The 20,104-nt window shown below is 32.8% G+C and overlaps 2 protein-coding genes across 3 annotated transcripts in view; one reads left to right on the top strand and one right to left on the bottom strand.

The window, feature by feature from the left end:
* Window positions 1-8,192, top strand: part of LOC139485170 (serine/threonine-protein kinase MRCK beta-like) — a 30,540-nt gene extending 22,348 nt beyond the window's left edge. For both annotated transcript variants that reach the window (XM_071269402.1, XM_071269404.1), the window contains exons 3-7: window positions 77-351; window positions 2,379-2,580; window positions 4,097-4,168; window positions 6,248-6,367; window positions 7,099-8,192. In XM_071269402.1, the coding sequence (XP_071125503.1) occupies window positions 77-351; window positions 2,379-2,580; window positions 4,097-4,168; window positions 6,248-6,367; window positions 7,099-8,031 (1,602 nt within the window). In that variant the 3' untranslated portion in view covers window positions 8,032-8,192. The remainder of the gene's footprint in view (window positions 1-76; window positions 352-2,378; window positions 2,581-4,096; window positions 4,169-6,247; window positions 6,368-7,098) is intronic.
* A 2,476-nt stretch (window positions 8,193-10,668) lies between these two features.
* LOC139485169 (ependymin-related protein 2-like) lies at window positions 10,669-15,830 on the bottom strand. The gene is made up of 6 exons (XM_071269401.1): window positions 15,617-15,830; window positions 13,775-13,900; window positions 13,252-13,330; window positions 12,927-13,085; window positions 11,652-11,758; window positions 10,669-10,797 (listed from the first exon to the last, which is right to left on the bottom strand). Exons 1-6 carry the CDS (start codon window positions 15,755-15,757, stop codon window positions 10,765-10,767), a joined length of 645 nt encoding a protein of 214 aa, XP_071125502.1. The 5' UTR covers window positions 15,758-15,830; the 3' UTR covers window positions 10,669-10,764.
* Window positions 15,831-20,104: the final 4,274 nt, after the last annotated feature.

Below are 20,104 nucleotides of genomic sequence, written 5' to 3'. Positions count from 1 at the left end.
TCTGTTTCCTTTTCTGAAAATAATAATAGGGAGAAAGTAGGTATACAGAAGATGATCTGTTAATTTTTATTAACAGGACACATCAACAGAACAACTGAAGTCTGAGTTGCAGAGACAAACTGAGGAATACAATACACTTAAAGAAGTTAATGATGAATCCATGAAAAAATATCAAGAAGCAGTAGATGCTAAAGATGAAATAATAACTAAAGCAAAACAGTTAATAAAGGACGCAAAACTTAAAGCTAGAACAGAATCTGAAGAAACCATTAAACAATTGAAAATGCGTCTGAAGGAAAAAGATGCTGAATTAGCTAATATCAAGTCTGAAAAGGATTCCGCATTATCCAGGTAATTTTTAGAGGAACTGTGTAGAAAGCTTACAGTTTTCGAGTTTTCATAAGTTCGTTAACATTTCAAATGAAAAAGCAAGTTCTATATTCAATGTTGATATGTTCAAATTCACTTAATAAACTTTTGTATGAACATATAACTCTTTAAATCTATAAAACACAGACGATGTGTATGCTTAAAATATTCATATCTTACAAGTTTTACCGAAGCAAAAAACCAAATAAAGGTTCAAAAGAATTCAAGTAGATGATGAAATGTACGACAGTAAGTCAGAAATGTTTATTTTCTACAAGATATGATAGAAATATAGTATTCAATAAAATAGAAGTATAGTATTCCTCGGTATTATATCACCACTGGCCTCAAATTACCGATCCAGGCAAAACAGCAAGTTTTGATGTAGAAATACAATTAATTCGCACGACTTTTATGGAAATACAAAAAAGATAATATAATATGTTAATATGATAATGATAATGATAATGATTTTTTATCGAGTCAAAAAATGTTGTATTGATTCTTAAGAATCTATGTAGAATGAAAACGAGTATGGTAACTTCTTCATATTTTTATTCATAACTACAGAATTATAGTTCTAATTTTCCATGTACAGATGCCAGCATTCGTGATTTTGTTGGCCATTTGAATCTTTGACTTTTTTTTTTTTAATTTTCGTACTTTTTTGTACTCGTGACAAGATATAAACTAAGTGTCTTTTAGGAATACGATATTCCAAGTATAACGTATCTTCATAATTTTATGTTGTTGGCTTGCTATTTTAGTACCTGTCATATTGATCTATGCGCACCATGCTTCTTACTTGTCTGGATAGTAAAATAATTCTAATCGTTAAGAATTATAATTCAACCGAACTGTTTCTTATAGATTAAGCAAAGAAATGGGCGACGACAAGTTAAGTGAAACAATTGTATTTGTTAGTTCAAAAAGCAGGTTCTTTTGCACTGTTGATATGTTCATTTAATAAACTTTTGTATAAAATATATCTCTGTAAATCTATAAAACGCAGACGATGTGTATGCATGAAAAAATCGAATCTTACAAGTTTGACTGAAGCAAAAAAAAACAACTAAAGGTTCAAAAGAATTAAAGTTGATGTGTTCCTGTCTATAAAAAGCTTAATATACAAAAAAGAAAAAGATGATGAAATGAACAACTGTTAGTCGTGAATGTTTATTTACTACATTTATATGATAAAAATTTAGTATTCAATCAGATAGTATGGTATAGTATTCCTCAATATTATATCACCAATGGCCCAAACTTGACGATACAGACTTAAACAGTAATGGTAATGCAGAAATGCAATTAATTTGCATAACTTTCGCTAAAATACAAAAACAAAAAAGATAATGTAACATCTTTAATATGATAATAGTACTGAAATACAGAATAAGGTAAAAAAAAATGTTTGTATTGATTCTTAAATATTACATCTTTGATTAATTAGGAAAGAGGACAAGAATGATATTTTTATACAAAGTTTGTATCAATTATATGGTCATTTTTATAAATTTCGGTTTTCAAACCTATGAATTTTTCGAAAAACTAAGGATTTTTTTATCCCAGGAATAGATGATCTTAGCTGTATTTGGCACAATTTTTTGGAATTTTGAGTCCTCATGCTATTTAACTTTGTACTTGTTTGGCTATTTACCTATTTTGATCTGAGCGTCACTGATGAGTCTTATGTAGACGAAACGCGCGTCTGACTTATTAAACTATAATCCTGGTACCTTTGATAACTATTTTACATGTAGAATGAAAACGAGTAAGGTAACCCCATTTTTTTTATTCATTTTTTTATTCATAACTACAGTATAATAGTTCTTCTAAATTTTATGTCGTTTGCTTGCTATTGCAGTACCATTCATATTGATCTATGATCACTATGCTTCTTACTCTTCTAATTCGTATGTTAAATAATGGCAACAGTAGTATAAAAAGTGAAAGTCTGAATAAATGAATGAATACAAATTTAACCGAACTGTTTCCTATCTAACCAGATTAAGCAAAGAAATGGGCGGCAAGTTAAGTGAAAACAATGCAGGAATTGCTGACCTTAGTGACCCTAACAGATCTACAAAGCTTGCAGAGAAGTACAACAATTTGTATGACAATGACTGGACAGATGCTTTAGAGAGCCTCACTACTGAAGGTCGTGTAGATGAAGAAGCTGGTGTCAGATTTTTATTGGAAATTATGAAGGTTTTTACAAATTTCTACTTTAGTGTAATTTAAAAGTTCCTATTTAAAAACAGAGATGAAATCAAAGATAAATAAATTATTGCACAAACAACATGTTAAATTCAATATTTGCATAGTAGGGTACATTGTTAAAGGTCAGTACTAAATTTTTTTAAAGATAATTTAGTTCCATTATGATGATAAAGAGCTATTTAAAATTCGTGAATGAAAAACACTATTTATATGTTTTGTTCGTCCGAATCGCTTTTTGTTTAGATTAACCTTCAAGAACGCGCAAACTTAAATATTTGAAAGCCAGTGATGCGTAAATACTTTGAAATGCTAGGAGCCAAATGTGAAAGGGACAAGACAAGAATAGCCAAATTTCAGCTTTGTTATTATAATTATTATGGCCCAAACTATGAACCATAGTATATATGCTAGGTCTTAACCCATTTTTTTTTCTACACAGCTTCTTTTGCATAGGTACTATTTCTGTACTTAAAATCTGTAGTACTTGAAATTTTCTTTATATTTGATATTTAGTACTATTTCTTTAATTTAGAATTATTGTAATATTTAGGTACTTGTTATTTCCAGTACTTGATTTGTACTTAAAATATTGGTACATAAATAATACCAACAATGATCACTGTATTCCATATTTGAACATCATAGCTTTATGATATTTGAAAAACGAGGGACGAAAGATACCAAAGGGACAGTCAAACTCATAAATCTAAAACAAACTGACAACGCCATGGCTAAAAATGAAAAAGAAAAACAGAAAAACAATAGTACACATGACACAACATAGAAAACTAAAGAATAAACAACACGAACCCCACCAAAAACTAGTGGTGATCTCAGGTGCTCCGGAAGGGTAAGCAGATCCTGCTCCACATGTGGCACCCGTCGTGTTGCTTATGTGATTACAAATCCGGTAAATAGTCTAATTCGGTAGGTCACATTCGTGAGAGGGAAGGGGATTGTAGTTACGACGTAAGGAACATATCCGATATCATTTGTGAAACGGTTATTCCATAACGGTCAACCAACTCGTGATGGCGTCCGTAAAATTTACGAAGGGATGATTTCAACTTCACCATTTGGAACTCTTGGTATAATAGCTTCCTTGTGAGCAGTAACCCTCTATCAAGAAATTGTCAAACTTTCAAAATGCTGAAAATGTAACCGTGAAACCAAAAATCTGTAGTACTTAAATTTCAAGTATAAATCAAGTACTGTAAAATACAGATACCTAAATATTACAATAATTTTAAAGTAACAAAATAGTACTCAATATTAAAAGTAGATTTCCAGTACTACAGATTTATGGTACAGAAAAAGTACCTATGCAAAATTAGCTGTGTATATCCATGTATATTTAATAAGGACATCAGTAATATTTGACCAAGCTAGAGCTTCTTTATAATAATTATAATTCTAGAAGTGAAAATAATTATTATCTTTATGTTTTGTATCGCATTACTCTTCAATGGTAATCATGATATGAAATAACATATTTGTCTTTCAGCATGCAAGTACATTCTGTAAAAGGGCGTATATGGAATCATTGCAAAGTCTGGAAAATATTTTAAGTAATCCTGTAAGTGTACTTTATTTGTCAATCGGAATAGTTTAACATACAAGAAAAAGTATGCAAAGGAGCTTTAAAGTGGGACCCTTTAAATTAACATATGAATTTTTTATTAAAAAAATATATTGGCTTGCTTATTAGGAAATCCACACAATTGACCTGTTTTGGTCAGTTTACATAACCCAACTTTAGTGGCCTGGTCTGTTTATAATCTCCACGTTCGTCCATTCGTTCAACATATATTCAAGTCATTTTTTTTTCTCAAAAACAATTCAACATATTGACACCCCATTTGTTCAGCGGCTTGACAGTGATGAATTGTAACAATGTCAAAACTTTAACGAATAACAAACATGACAATACAGAACCAAACGACAACCACTCATTTACAGGTTCCTGACTTGGTTCACTGATACATACTGGATGTAAGCACCTACAAAATTGGGAGTTACTGAGCGAGTGAACATCATCAGTATCTGAAAGTGGAAATAATTTACTTATACAGACGTGTTATTTTTATTTGAGCCGATTTAGTAAGAACTTTGTGTGATATGAGTACAAAAATAAGTCGGGCAATGGGTTACACAAGTGGTTCTCATTGGAATACTGACTGAAAAAATATAAAATAAACCTCTTTAAGTCCACAAATATATTATCGATAAAAAAGTCCATCATTTTGATTAGTATCTACGGATCCTATTTTTGAGGGAAATGATAAAATCACTATTTTAAACTATTCCGATTGCGCATTGATAGTAGCATAAGTGAAGAGCGTAGAATCATCTAAACTTTATTTTTATGCACCACCTACGATAGTAGAGGGTCATTATGTGTTTTGTTTGTGCGTCCGTTCGTTCGTCGTACCGTCTGTTCGTTCATCCGTCTGTTCATTCGTCCGTCTGTCCCGCTTCAGGTTAAAGTTTTTGGTCAAGGTAGTTTTTGATGAAGTTGAAGTCCAATCAACTTGAAACTTATTACACATGTTCCTTATGACATAATCTTTCCAATTTTAAAGCCAAATTAGACTTTTGACCAAAATTGCACCGTTCACTGAACATAGAAAATGAAAATGCCAGTTTCAGGTTAAAGTTTTTGGTCAAGATAGTTTTTGATGAAATTGAAGTCCAATCAAATTGAAACTTAGTACACATGTTCCCTATGGTATGATCTTTCTAATTGAAATGCCAAATTAGATTTTTTACCCAATTTCACGGTCCATTGAACATGGAAAAGGATAATGCGAGTGGGGCATCCGTGTACTTTGGACACATTCTTGTTATTACAAAATTAGAAAAGACTTTCGAATTTGAAAGAATGCACATCTGATCGATGCCACTTAAGGAATAAAACCGTCACAGTTAAAGATCATATTTAACCAGAGAAAGAATGTTTGTAAGAAGTTACAAAGGGGTTTACTTTGGTCAAAAGTTCAGATAATCCATCTAACTATGTATCGTTCTTTGTAAAGATTTTTGTTGTATCTACTAAACAGACGAGAGATGAAAATTGTCCTTATAAATAAAAATAAAAAATAATACACGATGCAGTTCTTTCAGTGGAAAAAATTATAATTTTGTTGCCAACATAATATAAGCCATGCGGTTTCTTGCATACAGTCGGTTTTATATTTTTGCGTCAAAGATCAATCGTATACGTTTTCACATCAGAACTTTTTGAACATTCTTCATTCTTCCGTTTAAAAAATATTTTCTGCCTTCAGCAAATTATTTGTTATGCCCACCTACGATAGTAGAGGAGCATTATGTTTTCTGGTCTGTGCGTCTGTTCGTTCGTTCGTCCGTTCGTCCCCCTTCAGGCTAAAGTTTTTGGTCAAGGTAGTTTTTGATGAAGTTGAAGTCCAATCAACTTAAAACTAATAAGTATACATGTTGTCTAAGATATTATCTTTCTGAATTAAATGCCAAATTAGAGTCTTAACCCCAATTTCACGGTCCACTAAACATAGAAAATGATAGTGTGAGTGGGGCATCCGTGTACTATGGACACATTCTTGTTTACTTATGTTTTCTACAACGATTTTTTTTGTAGTAAGTTCTGCTCATTTTACATCTTTACTATTGTCCTCAGGTATCTTCTATAGGACATGCCACAGATAGTGCCAGGAGCGGAGAAGACAAACAAATTTCGCAAATGCTTGAAACATGTATCAAATTGAAAGCTAAGAGTGTGATTCTTAATTTGCAAAAGGTAAGATAAATACCAGTCATTCTTTGTCAATTTAATGACTATTATCATAAGCAGGGTAATATATACATATTAGATTTTCACCGGATGTTATTCTCAACAGAATGTCTTACTAATTGAATTCTGACATAAACATTCCGGTTCTTTTTAAATCATTTGTTTCCAATTTTCGTAAGCGTCGAAAATGCTTTATGTAGCAACAGTCGTAACAAACAACATTTTAAGTTCACACATACGAACCTTGTTCTGAGTATTTTTCATATTTGTTTTAATTGCTTATAAGAAAATATCTTATACATACGAATGTATTTGCCTTGCCTTGAGCGATGCACCAGTATTAACAGAATATATGAAATGGCCATGGAATGTTATCCAGAGGCAAAATCCAGAGGCAAAATGATGTGGATGAAAAAAAAGCTATATGTCATAGTACGGCATTCAACAAAAAGCAATAACACATACATTTGTATCATATATCTGACTGAATCGTCACAACAGAAGAACAAACTTAAAAATAAGTAAATAAGTACTTATACATTCTTGGATTTGAGTACTCCTGGTGATTGGTAAATCATGAAAATCGACTCAATCTCCTATTCCTATATTATCGAAGATCAGATATAATTATATTTGAACACCAATCGCGTGATACTTATGTTCTTTACGGTTTTTTTCATTCAATTACTATACACAGGAAAACAGTTAAATGTTGATATTTTTTGTTGTTGTTGTAGACCTACATGGCTTCCAGTCGTAAACCATTGTACGCAGAAAGATTACCAGAGTATACAAATAAATGTATTGAAATTTGCTGGTTGATGAATACCCATAATCCTCCTCTCGAGTTTGATGAACCTCCAAAAATAGGAGAGCTATATGACAAAGATAGTTATAAAGAATTTACCGTACAAGGCGACGCAGTTTCTTTCGTTGTTTGGCTGCCATTATTGATTGAAAAGGATGGACCAGTTCTTACAAAAGGAGTTGTCCAACCGATTCAAAGGTCATATTCAACTTCCGTCTCTAAAACAAAACGAAACATTTCGACCGATAAAATGAAGGTTAGGGGTCGTCAAGAGTCCGAAAGTGAAAGACGTCAACGATTATTGCACAATAAAGAGGTTGAACGAAAGGACTTATACGAGCATAATCAATTAAAAGAAACAGAAACAAGGTTTAATGACCTACTTAGGGAAACCCAACATAAGCAACATGATACCACTGACCGACGTAAAAGGCATGACGAAGAAATAGACCGTCCAGGTTTAAATAAAAATGATCATCGTGTAAACGAGATGTTTCAGGATTCTCCATATCGGACGTATTCTTCAAATACAAGGAGTAACATAGATACTTCTCCATCTGCAAACAAATATTCACCTTCGAACAAACCAGCAACGGAAAACTACAGCAGTTATGGACGACATGGAAATCACAATAGACCACATTCAGCATTTACTGAAAAACACACAGAATATGATTATAAACACGAAAGACCAAAAACTGCAGCAGTAGAATCAAAAGAGAACACTCCGACACCCTTTGATCCAAAGTCGGCGGAAATATATCAAGCTGGACAGTCAAAGTATGCCCTTTACCAAAATCAGTTGTATGTACATGATAGGATAAGTAATGCATGGCATCTTTCGAGCGGGTTTGACACCTAACTGATGCAGTTAGCTTGAAATCTTTTTAAAGTATTTGAGAACATTTTTTATTTTTATTGAAGTTGCAGAATTATAGACACTAGTTTTATCTTTCAACTCAATTTTGTAGGTTTATTTAGCAATTAAATGTAGATTTTACTCATATATATGTAAATAATATATTATTTTATGATCAGCACTCCAAAGAAACATGTATTTTCCTCCTAATTTTGTCTGCACATTGATATCACTATGATAAATGGATATTTGAGATTTATTTTATTGAATTATTTCATTTAACATTTGTGATTGCATAATTTTGTTACACAAAAACATTCGTTCGTATATAGATAGAGTTTCATAACCGTCAACCAACACCCGTGATGTAAAACTTTCCAAGGAACGACTTTAACATTTCCACTTGGAACCCTTGCGTCAATAGATTCCTTGCTAGCAGCAATCTATCAAGGAAATCATGATAGGAAACACGAGCTCCAGCTGGGAGATATTCATTTCATATGTAGGCGCTGCTGATATGTTGCTACATAGATATGGAAAGTTCACATTTTGGAAGGTGAATTCATACCTTGTGTCACAAAATTTTGTTTTCGACCTACCCTCAATTTCAAGAATAAGATGCAAGTCAAAATATGATGCAGAGTGCGGAATTCTGTATTTCAAGATCGATGCGATAGAAGCGTTAAACGCAGTCACCAAACTCTGGATTACTAGGAATTTTAGTGAGAGATCATCTATAGTATATAGCAGAAAGTGAAGTTAAAGTATTATGTTTCAGCAGATTGGTTTTTGGTCAGTCAATGAAATTTGGTATGCAGTCGCATTAACATGGTCACGACTCCTTTCTATGAAGACTATTCGGTAATGCGGGGTTCACACATTGCCGATTATTGCTCCCGTTTGAGATCAAACAGCGATACGACACGAAAAGGATTACGTTCCGACAGTACCTGATCATCCAGAGTATGCCGACAGTTTTCGAACGGATAACTTCCGTCAGCGTCGGTTCACTGTCTTGTCACTATCTGATCTCTGTCGGATTACATTCGGTAGAATCGGGACGCAGTCGTGACAGGCTCGGTCGAATTTTACCTGGCGAAAGATACAAATCGGATTAGAAGAGGATTTAGAACGGGATTATCGGGATAAATTCGCTTGGAAACGGTTGAATATCGACGCTTCCTGAACAATATCTGATTGTTGTCGTGATTAAATTTTTTTTTTACAAATTTTAATTAAAGTTTGAATTTCCATCCACGATTCATAGGATCTTGATCAGACTTTTAATAAATTTTTATCGGGAATGATCCTGTCAAGGACGGCAGTAAAAATCGTGAATGTGTGACCCCAGCTTAACACCTTCTCAGTCACGGTCTAGAGATTTTGAAAGGCTTTGTCACATCTAATAAGCACGGAGTTATAATAATATGGTATCCCAGTCATTGATCATTACTTTAAAACTTTTGCATAATAAAGGATGTTTGCTTTAAGGGTCCGTGTACATGTCTTCCTGATATAAGCCACTAAAAGTTTGGCAGGAAATTATTCTCTCTAGAATTAATTTTCCTACTTTTAAAATTGGCCAATTATATGATTGCAAAACCTATGAAAAAAATAAAGGATCTTATAAGATTTTCTAATACGATTTTTTAAACCATATGTAATAAAATTATGAAAAGAAAAGTAGGGGTTGGTTGGCAAAATGTTGTAATGTCAATAAAAGTATAAAACCAGAGGATTAAAAAAAATCTGGCATTAATTTCAAAAACATGAGAAGCAAACATCCTTAATTACATGTTAAAGCTAATGAATATGTAATTTTAAATAAGGAACCACATATGATATTTGGTATGATGTAATATTAAGGTTTGCAAGTCACATTTTCATTGATATTCTTTGGCCCGTAGCCTTCAGTCATAAATCATTGACCTTGGAATTTTTCGATAAAAAAAACTCTGAAATAAAAGATAGGAAGACATTATGGTAATATCCTGACTCATTCTCCAAACATTCCAATAAAGATGTTCCAATTAAATCAGTGCAAGACCAATAATGATTCGTGAAGATATTTTTTGTTCGAATACAAATTAGACATTTTCTTTACAATTAACTTGAAGTTCAGTTCGTTTTTAATTACGTCTTCTTACTTTTGAATACATTTATAGGTAGACAAACGCTATTCATTACAATCGGTTCAAGAAAGATGAATCTTTGATATTAAATTTGAAATGTATTTCATTTAATAAAACGTGCGAAAAAATATTAGACTAATATAGAGAGGCGAAAGATACCAGAGGGACATTCAAACTCATAAGTTGAAAATAATACTCCAGAAGGATAAGCAGATCCTGCTCCACATGTGGCACCCTTTGTGCTGCTCATGTAAGTACAAAATCAGTAATAAGTTAAATTCGGAAGGTCACACTCAAGACTTGCATTAACACACCAATATCCTCCAAAAAATCGCATTAAGACATTACAAAAGACAACCATTGACGAGGTTCTTGGCTTGAAATTGGCGCATGATTTGTTCAATGGGTCAACTACTAATGACTTAGCTTCAGAAAAAGTTTATCCTCTTCTATTGCTTATATATATGTTATTACAAAATTCTAAGGCAATATCAATAAAGAGAATACATATATGTAGATACACTTTATATGTACATGTATTTATTGTCACTCATAAAACCATTATAACATTAATACTTTTTTAGCTACAACATTGGCCATTCATCTAAAATCCAACTTTAATCTGTGGTCTGTTAACCTGAAATTATGCATTTTTTTTTTTAAATCAGTGTACTGTAAGATATCATAACTACGGTAGAGCCACTTTGTTTATTGAAAGAAGCCATCATTTCGCTTTTTTCAAAGTGAAATATAACTCGAATAAATCAAGCCCTTGTGGTCTCCGAGTAACTCCGCCTTCAAGTAGTTAATTTAGTGATCGTAGTGTACGAAATATAACGACTGGATTATTCAGAAGAAAGGGAAATACATATAAACCGTATATCTTGGAATTATAGATGTATGTTGGGTTTTGTTTTTGAAATCTGCTTATATATTTTCCCATACAGTTTCGTTATCAAATGTGTTAATTTTTATAAATGAAACTGAGGCGGTTTTTCTCATCTGTTTTAAAGTTTGCCAAAACCTTTACTTTCACCATATGAGGTGAACATAACATCTGTGTTTTCAGTGAGTCATATGATTACAGATTTCTGGTATTGACATTGAAATTTAGTTATCGTTTTAACATTACGGCAATGCAGATAATCATGCATGTCATACATAGTTCTCGTAGTTGTGCATTGATACCACACTAGTACGTCTGGCAGTCTGTGAAAATAATATTTAATTCAAAAGTAAACTTTTTTAGCTTCCAGTCTCATTATGAAGAACCCTTGTTTTTGCATATATTTAATTTGAGTTTTGAGTTTGAAATGAATGCTGAACAGGAATGTCTACATAAAAGTTTTTTTTTTATTTTCCCCTGAACTCAATTTTCAATATTTCAACAATATCTGTAAAAATAACATAAAAAAAACGTTGCCACGGTTTATTAATTGGAAATAATAAAAAGCTGTCAACGCTTCGTGTATATGTTTTTTCTATACTTACGTTAATAACCGTTCCTGGGGTACGACAAATGTCTGGAACAGTGAACACTGACATGTCTTTTATTCCTTGTTTGACATCATATATGCCTACTGATTCCATTGTCTGCACTGTAATGAACAAAATTTGTCTTAGTTTTACACGTTACACCCTCATACAAAGCTCTGATTCCTTTCACGGATTTGGCTATACTTTTTGGAACTTTTGGATTATAGCTCTTCATCTTTTATATAAGCTTTGGATTTCCAATATTTTGGCCACGAGCATCACTGAAGAGACATGTATTGTCGAAATGCGCATCTGGTGCAGACAAATTGGTACCGTAATTGTTATTACCTTCTTGTTGTTCTCTGTTTTCTGTTATTGTTACTACATTTCTTCAAGATTTTAGGCAATCCGGCGCTTTGTAATTTACCATAAGGGTTAAAATGATGTTTGTTTGTTCTTAACGTCTTGTCTTCCAAAATCTCTTATCATTGGCGATTTTGTATATATGCATATATAGTTTTAACTTTGTGCAATCTAGAACATTTATAGTGTTTTACAATTAAAATCATTGGTGTCATTTTATTGATAAATTAGTATATTACATAGCAAATTTGTAAATTATCTACTGGTCAGGTGTACATAAGGGTTTGGTGTGGTTTACAGAATAGAGAATAATGGTCAAAGGTACAGTATAATGGTGGGATAAAGAATATAGAAAAAAAATGGACAAAAAATAAAGAATACAAATATTTGGTCGCTAAAATGTAAGCAACAGAGAATAATTGGCAAAAATTACAAAGATTAAAAAAAAGAGAAGAAAAAAAAGAAATGAAGTCCCCCTAAATTTAGACCCTCATACAAAGGATCAAGTGGCGTGTAGAGAACAATAAAAAGGTAGTTTATTATGGATTCCTCTAGGAATATATCAAACACATATATTTTCTAATAAATATCATCTATTCTTATAGCTTTGTGAAATGTTTCTTTGTGTCAGTTTCAAATTTGAAGTCTTAAAACCCCTTTCCATTGATTTTGTTTATCCAGTCATTATTGCAATGTTGACTTAATGATAAAATTTCAAAATAAGCAGACTTAAATTATTTCACATAAATGGAGTGCAAGCGACATGATGCTTTAATGATTTTTAACATTATTTTGGTGTAATTCACAACCTAATACACAAAACTATGTTACTTATTCATACTTCATACAAAATCTTGTGCATTAATACAGCCACTTCGAGGCCAACAAGGGGTTTGTCAGAGGTCCGATTTACATACACATACTTACTTCCATTGATATTAGCAGTGACCTGATATAAAACAGGGATACAGCCACTATCTGTAATAGTTAAATAACCATCTCCAATACTGCCAAAAGGTATCTTAAAGATGGTCCCTGGTGTATGATCTGACCCAACCGTCGTCTTCATAACAACAGTTGCATTACCTGAAAGAATACTGAAATCTTAAGTATCAATTTAAGTCTCTTACCTAGAGAATAGTTGGTATTTATATAAATCGTAATAACTTAGTAAAGATATTCTACGCATTACTTAAAACGGCCACCAAATCTACATATAAACGCATGCAGTATATCTTATCTAAATACGTACTAGGAACGCAGTTGAATGTAAATGGATCTTGCATTGCTGATTTTGTACACACGCCTTTCTCAACAACGTACTGCATCTTCTGAAAAAAGTAAAATTACCGTTTTCAAAATAAATGACATATCTATAATTTTTACTTCATGGAAACTATTTGATTCATTTTCTTTCGTCATATTTGCATGTTCTTTTTAATCTTTTATCAATTATTCCTTGCATGAAGCTGTATGGTTTTTATATGATAGTCGGTTAAATAGATCACAAGAGTTCATGTTTTATCTGTTACCGGGACAATTGTATTGATAAGCCGACTTAAAATAAAATTTACTTTGAAGCTTACATTGTGTACTTACTTATTTAAAGTTTGAAATGAACATATACTCCTTGTAAAATTTCCGGACTAGTATATTTGCATTCAATTTTGTAATTAATTCTAGCACAATTTTGTTTAATCATTAAAATGACACATATTGCTTAGACAACTTAGATTGCATGACAGTAAAAACAAATGCCGGAATATATAACTTACACGGCCATAGTCTTGTAACACAAACATCTCTGATGTATGTTTTCTAGCTCCTACAATTCCAGTGGTTACAGTCATATTCAGTGCAATCTTCTCACCAGTTGTATCGGCAGATATATTCATAAAACCCTACAACAAAGATGTTAAAATATATAAAGAGTCAAAATGAGGCTCTTTTTGACTGAAAGATGTACTATGATCCCAAAGTGGTCATAAATAGAGTCAATGGGAGAAGGATAGATTTGACTCAAAATAATATGGTTCTGAAAAAAAAAAACACCTCAAGTACTTGGCGTTGATAACACTTCTTGCCGGTTTTCTTTTTTCTCTCGAAGTTTTATAAGGAGGATAAGAATTCTGTAATTTGAATATTTATTGCAGGAAAGTATGATGACAAGATTAAGTAACAAAAAATATGGAAAATCCACTTGTTATGATGACAAAACCTTCGGTAGCTCATTGATCACCGGGTAGCAGTAATCTCATAGTTTTGTCTACCATTTGTTTTACTTCGGTACTGTCATAATTTGTAGCAAACCTTTCTTTAAATATCCGTCTATAGATTTAGAAATTATTGAGAAAATATAAGGTTTCAACACCCGAAGGCAAATAGATATAGGGAGATTTGGTATGAGTGCCAATGAGACAACTCTCCGCCAAGTCACAATTTATGAAAGTAAACCATTATAGGTGAAGGTACGGTCTTCAACACGAAGTCTTGGCTCACACCGAAAGATATATGAAGGTGTTGTATGAGTGTCAATGAGACAACTCGCCACCAAGTCACAATTTATAAAAGTAAACCATTATAGGTCAAGGTACGGTCTTCAACACGAAGCCTTGGCTCACACCGAAAGATATAGGAAGATGTTGTATGAGTGTCAACGAGACAACTCGCCACCAAGTCACAATTTATAAAAGTAAACCATTATAGGTCAAGGTACGGTCTTCAATACGAAGCCTTGGGTCACACCGAAAGATATAGAAAGGTGTTGTATGAGTGTCAATGAGACAACTCGCCACCAAGTCACAATTTATAAAAGTAAACCATTATAGGTCAAGGTACGGTCTTCAACACGAAGCCTTGGCTCACACCGAAAGATATAGGAAGATGTTGTATGAGGGTCAATGAGACAACTCGCCACAAGTCACAATTTATAAAAGTAAACCATTATAGGTCAAGCTACGGTCTTCAACACGGAGACTTTGTTCACACCGAACAGCAAGCTACAAAGGGCCCACAAAAAACAACTAGTGTAAAGCCATTCAAACGGGGAAAACAACGGTCACGAGAAACGAGAACCACTTATGAACCACATCAACAAACGACAATTACTGGACATTAGATTCCTGACTTAGGACAGGTGCAAACAATTGCAGCGGGTTTAAACGTTTTAATGGTACCAAACCTTCACCTTTATCTGAAACAATAGTGTAACATCACAACATAGAAAGACACAGTTATAAAATATCAGTTATAGAATCGCTTGTTGACTTATATGTATTTTGTTAGCCAACTAAGTTATGTTTATATAAATGTCCTTTTTGGTAATATATATATATATAGTCGTTCTTATTCATCCTTGCAATTTGACGTTCAAAGATTCGGCTCAAACCATTCCTGCAGGTAAATACAGTAAAACAAATATGTTATCTTCATTTTTAACATAATTCCATTACGAGAAATCAAGCAATGATGAATTCAATAATGTGTTCATGCATATAAAACAGGTTTAAGTTTTCGTTAATATCTATAAAATAATTTACTTGGTAAAAATAATACGTATTCGAAAAACTTTCAGTTTTGACTGGTCAGTTACTTTCAATGATTTCCATATTCTATACCTGTGATACTCTGACTGTTCCGTTCATAACTGTTCCAACATGAAAACCCTCAGCACCTTCCCATTGAGATGGTAAACAACAGTTTGACGCTACCAATGGAACCAGTGCTATCAAACCCAGTATGCTCAACAGACTCGTCATATTTGTCTTGCTTCTTAAACGTAGAACTACTTCAAATTGTCTATCAATCTTTATTTAAAAGTTGCAGCATACTAGTATTTATATTAAAATCTTATCTTCAGTCACAAGATTCGATTATTGCGAAATTGGTTTATTTTGTTATGACATTAATGTGTATCTAAGTCAAGTTGTCTTGATATAAGCAACATAGAGGGTAAACGATTTAAAAAAATCTTAAAACGGTCAAGGTAGTTAAAACTCAGTCACGTTCAATGATAATCTTGTGATAATAAGTATTTTGAAATACGTATAAATTGTGACGAGGGTTATTATTACGGAAAACCTTTCAATCCAATTCTCCAAAATTATTCTTATGTAGTGTCTTAATTGGTTTTGAATCTGTTCACTGTAATAAGATGACGAACTGACGGCATGCATTTGGAAATCCTAATGCGGTGTCCAGATCATACCAGAATAAAAATTAAGTTGTTATAAACTATCCTTCAAAAATAAAACGGAGAAAGACGCATACCCCACAAAACTCCTTCTACAGATTTGAAATAAGCTTTCATCGTCCAAGTTGTACTTTTAGATGTTATCGCCATCGCTAAGTTTACCTCGGTTATTGCGTTGTGTTTTCATCTAGCGCGGGCATCGTTGGTCATTTTTTGGACAGAGTAAACACTAGTCGTCTATTTGTCAGAAAATGTGTCCGGTTGGCCGTTGTCGGATATTTGTTTTTTCAGTTGACTACTACATTCTGAACTTATGGTTTTGCTTTTGTATACAAAGCAGACAAAAGACAATTTAATAAAGAGGATATCAAATGTGAAATACTTTGGTATAACATTGCTCATTTTATCTATCTAGTGAGGTTATATTAAATACAAGGATAATGATAGACCTTAAAGTTCATAAAGGTGTACTGCATTAATTCAATAAAATTGAAAACGGCAACGGGGAATGTATGAAAGAGCCACCAAACGACCAAACAGCACAAGGTCACCATTAGGTTTTCAAAGCAGCAAGATAATCTCACACCCACGAAGTCGGCATTAGTTGGCCCCTAAACAAAAACGAATGTTATGTTGATTAATCATGTGCTTTATGGTATGGAGGTTAATTTAAGAAGCTTAAAGATAAGGCCATGTTATTCATAAATGTTATGTCTCGCCGCTATGTAATTTTGATTGTAAATTACAAATTCTGAAATTGAAATAAAATGGCAATATTTATTTATATATAAACCTAATATCTATGCAACATATTCCAAGTCAAAACTGAAAGAACTGAAGGTAATGCGTAACTAGTAAATCATCTCCCTAGAAATAAGATATCCATGCCAAATACCAATGACTTTTCAGAAGGTGTTCCCCTTAAACTAACTTAATCACAACATGCAAACTATGCATAAGTCACACAGGCGTTTTTCTCAGAACAAACTTTCCCAATATACATATATTAAGTTATATAAGGGGGGAGGGGGGGTTGATTTCCGAGACCACGTGCATGTGATAAGTCATTGAACTATTATGATGGAGGAGGTAGGTCCATATGATCTCCATGGAATTGAGATGAGCAAATTTTGATGCAACTGCACACCAAATGATAATTTATTTTCCATAAGTGGTTCATCATAAACAGACCCAATCACAAATTCTAACTTGAAACCAAAGCATAAGTTTCAACGCCAATAGACCATGACTGAGGAGGCAGGACAAACCAATTTCCCTGGAAATGATATTTGACAACGCTAATTACGTGGCGCTATCAATTATCTTATGACCTACCGATAGGGGTTCCCCTTAAACTGAACTTATAACTGTTACATGTAAACCAAGCAAAAGTTACAAAGTCAATAGATCAAGAATGACGCGGTGGAGCCAAATGATTTTCGCGGAGATGAGACTTGCCAGTGTTAATACAACTTCATGCTAAATATCATTGACCTACCACAAGCAATTACTTTAAAACTGACCTTTTCATAAACTATAACACATTTTTATGTCATCAACACCGAAGGTGCTGGAATCAGCAAGCTGAAGACTAGCCTTTTCCATTAAGTCAAAGTGAGTCAATAAACTGAATTTAAAAAAAAAGTGTTTTATACCCACTATCTACTTTTAATCTAGAAACCTGCAAACCTGTTATGTCAATTTATAGAAGAAAAAACCCTATGTTACAGATATACTAGTATCTTTTATCCGCTATACTGACTTTTTATCTAACTGTGGAGGCTCAAGGATATCCAAGACAAGGTTTAACACCGCCACATTATTTATGTATGTGCCTGTCCCAAGTCAGGATCCTGTAATTCAGTGGTTGTCGTTTGTTTATGTGTTACATATTTGTTTTTCGTTCTACGCGGTATGGGCTTTGCTCATTATTGAAGGCCATACGGTTGACCTATAGTTGTTAATGTCCGTGTCATTTTGGTATTTTGTGGATAGTTGTCTCATTGGCAATCATACCACATCTTCTTTTTTATATTTACAATCTCTACCAATGTTCAAGAGCTGGTCCCAGATTAAGATCCTTGTCTATAGTTCTCTTTTGATATATCCCATGATAAAATAAATACTAATTAATAAATATCAAGTTTCCACATCAGATGGTTGGTCAGAAATTTAATGTTTATAACATTTTAAAATACAAACACTTGCAAGGTGAATGTTACGCATATTTTGATAAGAACTAGACTAATTGTAATGAGATGACTTCTGTATGATTTTCAAAGATACAATAAAAAGTATGGTTCACCGGGCTATTTTTATGCTACTGGTTGTGCAAAATTGTAAGATTTTGTATAGATTATGCATGGAAAATCCAATTTTGTGTGCTAAAAGAAAACAACACCATAAAATTGAAATATAAATATGAGAAAATAGCTCTAATAAAATGCTTTCAGATAAGAAAATTAAAAAAAAATAGGTCGTTTTATTTTGCTACACACTAAATAAGATAAATTAACACCACATTCTTTTATAAAAATTACGTTATGTGATTTATCTCTCCTTAAATCTGAATTGTATCCCCCTTATTTGGCAAAGTTGAAAACAATTCAATCACACAAAAAATTGATTGTTTTTTTTTGGTAATATACAGCAGTAAATATACACATGGAAAAAAGTATTGCAACACCCAATTGAAATTGAAATTAAAAAAACACTTTTTATTTTTTTGTGATATAATTTGGTAAAATAGAACTAATTAAACATGATTTAAGTATCACCTGAGTTTAATCAATAAATATCGACTCGATAAGTTTTCATCTGCACATGCAGCTACTGTACCCGTAAACAGCAAAACAGATGTTTTCATCCTCATTGTTTTCAACACTTTAAATAACCAAGTTTTTAAAGTTATGTGATTGACACCTTGTAATGGGTCCTCGACAACTCTAAACTGCAGCAAGATGGCAGATTATCAGCATGAGAGAAGCAGGGATGTCGCTAAAACAACTGCACGTATTTTTGGTCATCACCATTCCACTATAAGTCGTTTTGAGAATAAAAATAAGGCACTAAACGATGTTAAAGACCTTCCGAGATAAAGAAGATCCCCTATACCATTTGCAAGGGAAAATCAAGCATAATGAAGGTTGGTCAGAAGGAAACCCATTGCATACAATACAATCCTAAAAAGAGAGTGGTGGGCATACAGGAGCCTTTTAACAAGAACTGTTCGAGATCGACTCATCGCTACTCGGTTATCGTGCGATAAGACCATTTCGGAGACCTTTGCTGACGAACAGACACACAGTTTTCCGTATCATTTGTAATGTTTATTCTGAACAACAACATGTAAAATTTGGTGTCCCCCAAGGTTCTATACTTGGTCCCCTATTGTTTGTACTATTTATAAATGACCTTCCCTTATGCATTGAAAATTGTGAAACAGACCTATATGCTGATGACACCACTCTTCATAAATCTGGGAAAAACATAGAAAATATTACATGATGAGGTTCAAGAAGATTTATACAGGGTTGAAGAGTGGTGTAAAATGAACAACATGTTCATTAATGCAAATAAAACAAAATGTTTGGTTACTGGAACAAAACAGAAACTATCAATTCAGACCTGTCAACCAAACTTGATAATAAATTCAAAAGTATTACAAAATTCTTCATGTGAAAAATTTTTAGGTGTTAAAATTGACAACACACTTAACTGGAAAAATCAAATTGACCAAGTTTGTGCTAATATATCATCCAGAATATACCTTCTTTCTAAAATAAAGAAATTTTTAGATATAAATGCAAGGAAAACAGATTACAATGGGTATATTCTTCCCTTAATTGACTACTGCTGTATTATTTGGGGTGAATGTAAAAAAGAAGGAATAACAAGAATTTTAAAACTTCAA

This window comes from Mytilus edulis, chromosome 8 (genome assembly GCF_963676685.1).
Source record: "Mytilus edulis chromosome 8, xbMytEdul2.2, whole genome shotgun sequence".
In the NCBI taxonomy this organism is placed as follows: domain Eukaryota; kingdom Metazoa; phylum Mollusca; class Bivalvia; order Mytilida; family Mytilidae; genus Mytilus; species Mytilus edulis.
Note: the sequence above shows the minus strand (reverse complement) of the source record. Positions and strands in the feature narration are given on the sequence as shown.